At 38.5% G+C, this 10,000-nt stretch overlaps 1 protein-coding gene across 5 annotated transcripts in view; it reads right to left on the bottom strand.

The window, feature by feature from the left end:
- Window positions 1-1,556: 1,556 nt before the first annotated feature.
- The window catches only part of LOC137625259 (zinc finger protein 271-like), a 200,054-nt gene continuing 191,610 nt past the window's right edge, over window positions 1,557-10,000 (bottom strand). For 2 of the 5 annotated variants that reach the window (XM_068356052.1, XM_068356054.1), the window contains exons 3-4: window positions 6,091-6,264; window positions 1,557-4,149 (exon numbers count right to left, since the gene is read on the bottom strand). In XM_068356052.1, coding sequence (XP_068212153.1) covers window positions 2,551-3,936 — 1,386 coding nt within the window. In that variant the 5' untranslated portion in view covers window positions 3,937-4,149; window positions 6,091-6,264 and the 3' untranslated portion in view covers window positions 1,557-2,550. The remainder of the gene's footprint in view (window positions 4,150-6,090; window positions 6,265-10,000) is intronic. The other 3 variants (XM_068356051.1, XM_068356055.1, XM_068356053.1) reach the window with 2 other exon arrangements.

Below are 10,000 nucleotides of genomic sequence, written 5' to 3'. Positions count from 1 at the left end.
GTTGGTGTCCGGTAGGGCTGTCATTGCAGACGGCCTGTCAGTTAAAACTGTGCATATATGGGGGCTTTACACTAACAGCAATTCTTAACCCCTTAGTTATGATGACGGTGTTATGAGTCAAATTGTGCCTAGTGATACAGACGGTGACGTCCGGATACATCATTATCATTATTACAAACTAAGCAACAATTAAAAAACAAAAGATGTTTAAATTTCTGGTATAACTCATATATTCTACAAAAGAGTATTGGATACACATTTCACAATCGAGAATTTCCACTAAAAAATATCATCCTCTCCCTAATATTAGCCCATCCTCCTCCTTTCTCTAGTCAACCAACGAAGTCTTTGGGATTCTAGCCATTATATCTGATTGTGTAAGAGCCATTTTAGTCTGTTTTTATGTTACCATAGTAGAATCACACCACAATCTTTAGCCAATGGTGACATTCCCTACCCGAGGCATTACTCAATCCCCCTGGCACCCCCATCTGAGACCAGTAAGGTTCCTCACATCTCAACCCACCACCAACCAAAATACTTGCGATTCTAGTCGTTATTGACGATTATGTAAGGTCTACTTTAGAGTACTTTTATGTTGGCATACATACAATGTGTTCAAATCACACAAACATTACTACATAGTGGTCTTCAATTTTCAGCCTCTGACTCCCACAAGTCCCAGCCATAACATAAGTAAAACATTTTACCCGTAATATGACACACGAGATTTGTTTTCTTCTATTTCATATTCTTTTCTCTCAACTATAATTTCTTCAAAATAATTTATTCTTCATGCCTTATATATTTCATATTAGTATTTGTCATGTTTTTACATGTGTCGTCTCTACTGTATTTCCAAGACTGTGAAATATCAATAACAGGAATGATCCAGTTCATAGTGACAGTCACACGCAAGGTGGAATGACAGAAGAAGGAACAAACCTTATGTACTAAATTTATATTACATCTCTCTCTCGGGGCCAGAAATGTTTCTTTTGTCGTTAGTTTTTTTTTTATCGTATACCTTATAAATTATACATTATAGAATATTTTTTGGGTCAAAGGAAGCAAATGGAGCTTTACATTACATTTCTTTATAATGTAAACTCCATTATTACTGACGAGTAGATCTATACCTTTCAACGGCTACTTATCATGGAATTGTGGAATAACATAGTCACTTCAATGAAAATAAAAGTTTTTATTACATAAAATCTCAGTGCTTTACCACACCTTATAATCATACATTATAGAATGCTTCTTATGTCAAAGGAGACAAATGGATATTTTCATTACATTTCTGTACAATGTAAAATCCATTATTACTGATGAGTAGTTTTATATTTTTAAACGGCTATTTATCGTGGAATTATTATGGAATATCATAGTCACTTCAATAAAAGTTTTTTTTTTTTCTACACAAAATCACAGAGCTTTACCATTAAAGAAAATGATATAAACAAATTTCTGAAAAAAAATATTCTATAATGCCTTCACAATGAATGGAAAATACTTTTGGTTCTTTAGAGGAAAATATAATGGAAAATATAGCAAACTTTTGAAAAATTTGTTCTGTAAGCAGCAGTAAAACAAATAAACATGAAAATGTAGGTTATAATAGAGTGAACAAGTATATCTGATGGTGAGAAATCTAATATACAGCTTGAATAGTGGATCCGGAACCTCATATTTAAGGGGCTAAACTTTTATCAAAGAGGTAATGTGTTTTTCTTAGTGTTTGTATTGATATTAACACCAATACAAAAATCAAAAGCTAAAAGGAAAATAATTTCAGCAAAATAATAAATTAATTAAGTGTAATTTCACTTGGTTTAGCTAGCATGGCCATTCAATCTTTTTGTTAAAACTTTCTCCTCTTTTTAAAATAATTTTATGACTTCCCCATTTTCTTCCAACTTCCCTCCTGCACATATCTTTATATGCTGTGCAATATTATATACTTTTGCCACAGACATTACACCTGAATGGTTATTCCCTCTTTCTCTTAATACCTTAACTGGTTTCAATTTACATCAGTGGTGCAATGGATCACAGCCTGGGGTCTATGGTTGCACCTCTATGCTACACTAGCCTTGCCTCAGAGGGTTTTTTTGAAGATGGTCACTGTTCCCTTGATGGAAGAAATCTGCACCTCAATTATGCTTGGGCAACTTGGTATCGCCTGAAGGTATTCCCTCTTTGTCTTATTACCTTAATTGTTTCCACTTTATATCATTGGGGAATACTGTTGTCTTGAAGATAAATTTCCTAGGAAATTTTTTTCTTGCTTTCTATAATGTTTTGTGATATCACTTCTCTGAAATATACTTTGTCATTGACATTGCACTTGAATGGTTTACTCCTTTGTCTTATTAGCTTATTCTGTTTCAATTTATATCAGGGGTGCAATGGACCCCAGCCTGGGTCTATGGTTGCACCTCTACACTCCACTAACCTTGTATCCGAGGGATCTTTTCAAGATGGTTACCGTTTCCTTGTTGACCTTTTCAGGAGGATTACCATTTCCTTGATTGCAGCAATCGCACTTCATTTATGCTTAGGCAACTTGTGAGTGCTATGATGACTTCTCAGATAACTTTTCTGAGAAAATGCTTTGTCACAGACATTGCACTTGAAAGGTTTCTCGCCAGTGTGTATTCTATAATGTTTTGTGAGATCACTTTTCTGAGAAAATGCTTTGTCACAGACACTGCACTTAAATGGCCTATTCCCAGTGTGAATACTATAATGATTTGTGAGATTAGTTCTCTGAGAAAATGCTTTGTCACAGACACTGCACTTGAATGGCTTCTCTCCAGTGTGAATTCTAAAATGTTTTGTGAGATCAGCTCTCTGAGAAAATGCTTTGTCACAGATAGTGCATTTGAATGGCTTCTCTGTTGTGTGAATTCTAAAATGTGTTATGAGATGACTTCTCTGAGAAAATGCTTGGTCACAAACACTGCACTTGAATGGCTTCTCCCCAGTGTGAATTCTATAATGTTTTTTGAGATTACCTCCCTGAGAAAATGCTTTGCCACAGACAGTGCACTCGAATGGCTTCTCCCTAGTGTGAATTCTAAAATGGTTTGTGAGATCTCTTCTCTGTGAAAATGCTTTGTCACACACATTGCACTTGAATGGCTTCTCGCCAGTGTGATTTTTATAATGTTTTGTGAGATTACTTCTCTGAGAAAATGCTTTGTCACATGCATTGCATTTAAATGGCCTCTCGCCAGTGTGAATTCTACAATGTTTTGTGAGATCACAACTCTGGGAAAATGTTTTGTCACAGACATTGCACTTGAATGGCTCCTCCACAGTATGAATTCTACGATGTACTATGAGATCACTTTGCTCAGAAAACATTTTGCCACATTCATTACATACAAACTGGTCTCCAGTGTCAATGAGCATGTGAGTGTTGAGGTTAACTATTCCACTAAATTGTTTCCCATCATTCTTTTTCATACTAGCATCATTGTCAGTTGTGGAATAATTTTTCCGACATAGATGCGTGTCACAGTCACTATTTTCAATTTTCTCCTTTTTTTTATTTATCTCTTCGTTAACTTCCCCTTTGCAACCTACTTCTTTCAAACCTACTTCCGTCCATAAATAGGTATTTACACTTTCATCCTCTTTGTTGGATTTCTTTTGGCAGTTTTGTAAATCCTCCTCACTCATTGATACATCATAGTCGTAAGAATATTTCATGTCACTGTCGCTTGTCTCAAATATTTCTGGCTCAGTTTTGATTTCTATTTCTGGTTCTATGAAAAGACAGCCATCAACAAAAAGCGAATCATTTTCAACTAAATCATTATTTTCCAGCTTGACTGCAGAGAGTGAAGATGAATCTTCACTTTCGCTTTTCATTAGAATTTCTATTGATTTAGAATTCATCATCTTATCCCTGTCACAAGATGACATTCTCTTCAATATTACCTTCAACAGCCAACAAAGTAAAAGTTAATGCTAAACTACCTATTACGAGACACCATACTTAACATTAATGTCTTAAAACATGAACCAAAATGGACCCTTTTTCCCTATTCCCAGTCCTGTATCTCTTGCCGATATCTCCAGCAGTTTACACAATCTTGCCACAAGAGTTGGATGATTATTTCCTTTGGAATGAAAAGTCTGAAATAATAGAGAACAACTATCATTGAAAAAGGGAAAGATGGATATGTTTGAGTTTTCTTAAACAATAGGACTTTACAAAATAAACAGCAATTTTTCTATATAAGCAATCAAGACTCTATTCACTTGTCATTTATATTTGTGCTTGTTGTACATTTTAGGCATCTAAAAACCCCTTCCCACACCTTTACCTATACCACAATGCAGATCACCCCTTTTGAGACTATCAGTTACACTGGGTACACAGTACAGATTTATTCACCTAAAATACCCTTCCCAAAATAAACAAATAAAATATTCTGGCATTGTATCCTAGCAATACAAACCTGAGTCCTTTAAAAGAGAATGTTTTCAGCAGAGCTAGAATGGATGTTGATTCATAAACAAGGTAGTCAATGACAGGTGTGGCGTGAGGACAAGTAGCCCCAAGTGCTTTCCAGTCAAAACTCTTCACTTTTGACCTTTGATTAAGAACTGACAGGGGTGGTTGAGATGGGAAGTTTGATTTTAAAGGGCTGATGTTCTCAGTTGAAGTATTATTTTTACTAGCTGTATAAAAGGTAAGCCCTTTAATTAACAGTATGATTTCAGTGCAAGCTGGAATGACCAATGAATCATTAATGAGGTAGTTATAACTACCATCTGATGGTGCGGGGAAGGGGCTTCCCCGCACCATCAACCGCCAGTCAGTGGGATTGGTACTTTCAACCTTAAGACTCAGGCTGAGGGCAAAGGGTTGAAATGGACAGCGTAAATTATAGAATGCAGGGTTAGACTTTTCCTTACACAAAGAAAATCCTTTGTTCACTAAATATTCTTAGGGAACCAGTAGCCCAAAATAAGGCCAGACTTTGCAGTAAAAGATATACTTTTCTTAAGTAATTTTTTCCATTAAAGTGATCTTTGGGATATATGAAATGGCCAGGAACACACTTTAAAAATGTGTGGCATTTAGTAGTTGTGGGCAAAAATTGTGCCAGGTTGAGACAACCTTAAATCCCCATCTTTGCCGATGTCTGTCTTCAAACACATATCAGACTAATAAAACAATAAGAAAACATAACAGTATATCATTGGAAAGTACATTAATTTTCCTTTGTTTCTACATTATTATTATTGAATTTATATTGGGCAAGGGGACCCTGCTAGAACTGAAATTGCTTAATATTATTCATAGGTAAGCCATCCCACTTGTTACTAACATGCATGGAGTCCAATTTAATTAAATCTAGAATGGTGGCTGAGAAGGGGACATTTCAGGGCAAAAATAAAACTTACAGTTTATAAGAAAATGGGAAAAATAAGTTTATTTCATTCCTGAGAGAACAAAATACAAAACTGTAGTATGAAAAGTCAGGTCTTCAAAAAACATAAGCAGAGACATAGATATATGCAGGCAGAACCTCATAGGAATCAATCCTCTAAAAGTTTTATTTGCATATACAAGTATAAATAAAGGCCCACCTAACAGTGTATCTATTTGGACTAAACTTAAATGTAATTTGAATGAAGTTGCGTCAAGATCAAAGGGATTATAAAACAAGGTTGTACATCGGACCGGACTCTACATTAGAAAGACAAAAATATTGTAATAAAAAAACAAAGCTTACAATCCTCACTGTTACCCCCGGAGGGGACGGCTAAATAGACTATCAAATACCGTATAGTAACTTCCAAAAATTATTCTGCAATCATTTTCAAAGTTTCCAGCTGGCGGCACAAGAAATCGTCAAGCTTAATGGAGAAACCCACCACATTACAGTTCAAGATCCACAGAGCGAGTGAACAGAGTCTGGCCAAAAAGTTTTCTTCCACTGAAGTGTCCACTGCACTAATATCCTAAGAATTACCCACATTAGAAAACTAGAAACTGTGTTCACCAGCTTAAGTCCATATCACTTTCAAAAGCAGAGGGGAGTCCAAATCACTCTCGCCGCCTACCTTAAACAAGATCTCCATAGTTCATTAAGTCAGATACTTTACACAGGTACCTGCTTTTGATAGTCTTCACCAGGCGGACCAGTGACGTAAACAGGTGCAGGATTATACAATGTTACTTCTATTCTAGTACCTCTACTTGTCTCCCTACTGGGGGTAGGGTCTTGCTGTCATTACCTGTTAAAAGACACAATAACAGATCAAGTCGTTTTTTCGGGGGCCACATGATGGTTAACAAAAATACTGAAACAAATAAAATTGACAATTTGTTAGCTTTTTTTTTTTCTAACATTAAACAATGATTTTTTCACATAAACCATAATTAATTGTACCGCAGGGATGGCCTTCAAGTCCAGGCCAGGTACGAATGGTCGGCAGAAGTCAACACACACACTAATCAAAGAGAAAGCAATTAATGGCTCCAAAATAGGCGAGGATGAAGAACGGCAACAACCGTTCACCATCCAAGCCAAAAGCAAAGTTAGCTAAATCACAGGTGTGAGCGGGAGAGGCAGCAAGCTACCCCAGCCTACCCCACCTAACTAGCGGAATAGGTAGTTAACCCTCGTTCAAAATTTTAATGGCTCGTCCTTCAACTTCGTTAAAAGTAATAACCCCTAATAAATAGTGTAGGTTTGTATTTCAGTTACGGAACAAAAACGCATTTACACATTCGAGTGATAGCTAACAATACTAAGAGCTTTTAGTAAAGATGTTATTACAAATATTTTACTTGCCATGTTCCTAAAGATTTTTACACGTCGCATAACAGAAAAGCCATTTTCTCTGTGTCTAGTCAACAATAATAAAGTACAGTACCGCTAATAACAGTATGATGTGACAGAGAAGATGGTGCTTGATTGGAGAAAGATTGAGGATAATTAGAATCGTGGATCTTTAATGAAAAATAAATATGCTAAACTAAATTTGATTACTACCGTTATTGAAGATACCATTAAAATTATCAAAGGCTAATGGAAGAAAAAGTTAAAAGATTGCTGAGAATGCAACCATAACTCTTTAAATTTTGTCAGCTGATGTTTATAAACAAAAGCAATAGCATTTCAATTTAAATGGCTTTCATTTTAATGAATTCATTTTTAAACAACTGGTAATAATACAATAATACCAGCAATAAATAAAATAAGGATGCATGGAGTTTAGTGCAAGTAAAAGTATCGAGCGTAAGCTGGGTTAGATTAGCCTAAGCCTACTGTAGGTCTTAAACTTTACCTACGATGTATAAAACGCATGGCAATTTTTCCAGCCAAAATTTTGGGAAAAAAGTGTGTCCTATAGGCCGTTAAAATACGGTAATTTGTAATATTTTCAGAGAAGCTGAAAGACGAGTCATTAGACCCTTAGCAAGGATTAACCACACACCCCCTAGTTAGTGGGTTGTGGGGGTAGTAACTACCTTTCCCACTCACAGACCTGGGCTGTGAACCTTACTTTGCTTGGAGGTAGGATTTCAAGGGGGACTGGTGATGGCGGGCCAATTTGTATAAATAGCTACAGGCCTGCATTGCCAGGAAAAACACAAATTTTTTCCAAATGTCATTTGTTCCATAACTAAATTACAAACCAACACTATTTATAGGGGCTGACTAACTAAAATACAAACCAACGCTATTTACAGGGGTTGACTCGCCCATTAGGAGGGTGGTAGTCCCTGCCAATCTGGCTTTTTGTCGTTAACCTAGGGATTTTCCTCTGTGTGTGTTAGCACATAGTAGGTGGAAACCCTACACTTTGCTAAAACCTTGCTATGCATGGTTTGCAGCCTACACAAGTGTGTGTTTGTGATACTAGCAATGTGACTGTCAAGGTGAGAAATCTTCCAAGTCATAGGAATCATCTGAGGCCACCATGACATACCAAATACCCCCCTCGATAGGATATGGGAACGTAACAGTATTGACCAGGTTACACAAGAGAACAATGGTTTACCTGCAGTTAGTTGAGGTCAGCTTTGCAGAGGACCCTGAATGCTGATTTCGCCAAGAGAGGGCAGAAGGAAGAAAAGAAAGAGCCAGTCTTTCTTAACCATTCACTCAAGCTAAAACTGGGTAACCCATACCCTAAACCTCCTGCTACTTGTCCATCAAGGAGCTTGAGGTGTCAAATCCATTGTTGTGCAGCCACCACAGGACCAATGGAAAATGTTTCCATGCTCTGTGGGTTACGTCTTGCAGGTAGAGGGCGATGAAGGTCGTCTGATTCTTCCACACCCCCGCTTGTAGAACCTGCGCCGCAGAGTTGTTTCATTTGAGCACCAGAGACGTAGGAATGTCCCTGACGTCATGTGCTCCAGGTTGACGTGTCGGAGGAGGATCGGGATACAATACCAGGTCAATGACCTTGCAAATACAGGCAGAGACAATGTTTTTCGTGATCCTCCTCTTGATCTTTCCCGTGCTGACGAAGAGTGCTGGCATTCAAGGGCGAGCTGCAGATGTCCTTTTGAGATAATACCTCAAACTCCTTACTGGGCATAGTAACAGTTGATCTGGGTTATAGGTTAAAGAATATTGTCTCGTTATCCGGAAAGAATCGATTCTAGGATCCGCTATCCCCACATTTTGAGTCTTTGCAATAGACTCAGGGACAAAGTGGAGGCTTACCTTTCCCCATCCCCTTGATAGATGTCAGGATACCCGAAAACTCCTAATCAATCAATCAATTAATCCCCATCCCCTTGAATGGATGATGTCATACGACAGACCATGAAATTTACTAAACACTTTGGACAAAGCCAAGGGGAGTAAAAACGTCTTCAGTTACATGGCAATCTGTTGCTTGGCGTAATGGTTCGTAGGGAGGCCCATTCAGGAACTAAAGGACCAGAACCATGTTCCACGGAGGAGGTCTCACTTCCAACTGGGAACAGGTAAGTTCATAACTTCATATGAGAGAAAGTTCCAGCGAAGAGGAAATATCTACTCATTTCAGCTTAAAGTCGAGACTCAAGGCTGAGCGGTGACTTTTCACTGACAAAACCAAGAGGAGCATTTCCTCCCGCAGATGCATTCCGCTATTGCTGGAATAGTGGCATCAAGGGGAGAGATACCCCTTCCACGACACCAATCACAGAAGACATTCCACTTTGCCTGGTAGACTGATGCTGATGATCTTCGCATATGTCCAGCCATCCCCTTCGCAACTTGCAGCAAAAATCCTCTCTTGAGTGAGGAGGTGCTGGATAATCTCCAGGCATGAAGTCATACCAAGGCTGTGGCTTTGTGTAAGATGTGGGCATGTGGCTGTCCGAGTAGATCGTGTCGCGGAGGGAGCTCTCTTGGAAGCTATATCATGAGCTGCAGAAGGTCAGGGAACCATTCTGTGTGATGCCATAGCTGAGCTATGGAGGTCATCGAGAGATTGACCGATGTTCAGGTTTCGCTGAATATTCTTTTCATCAGACAGAACAGGGGAAAGGTGTAACGTCGATGTTGTCCCATCATTGTTGGATTGCATCTTGCCAGAGAGCCTTGAGGTCCGGGACTGGGGAGTAGTACAGCGGGAGCCTGAAATTCAGGGACATTGCAAACAAGTCCACAGTTGGGGATCCCCACAAAGTCTGGACTTTGTTGGCTACTGGATGATTCAAAGATCACTCGGAGGCCACTATCTGAATTGTTCTCCTCAGGTTGTCCGCGAGCATATTCCTCTTGCCTGAAATGAAGCCAGCTGATAGGTTCACTGAGTTGTCTTCTGCCAATCTCAGGATCTCTACTGCCAGATGGGATAGGGGCTGAGAAAAAGTACCGCCTTGTTTGTTGATGTAGGCCACTACTGTGCTATTGTCGCTTATCAACACCACCGAGTGGTCCACCAGGAACTGTTGGAACTGATGAAGGGCCAGACAGGCAGCCTTCATCTCTAAGAGATTTATGGGCTGGTACTTTTCAGA

Source organism: Palaemon carinicauda, chromosome 32 (assembly GCF_036898095.1).
Source record: "Palaemon carinicauda isolate YSFRI2023 chromosome 32, ASM3689809v2, whole genome shotgun sequence".
Classification (NCBI taxonomy): Eukaryota; Metazoa; Arthropoda; class Malacostraca; order Decapoda; family Palaemonidae; genus Palaemon; species Palaemon carinicauda.
This window is presented reverse-complemented; position numbering and strand designations above follow the sequence as displayed.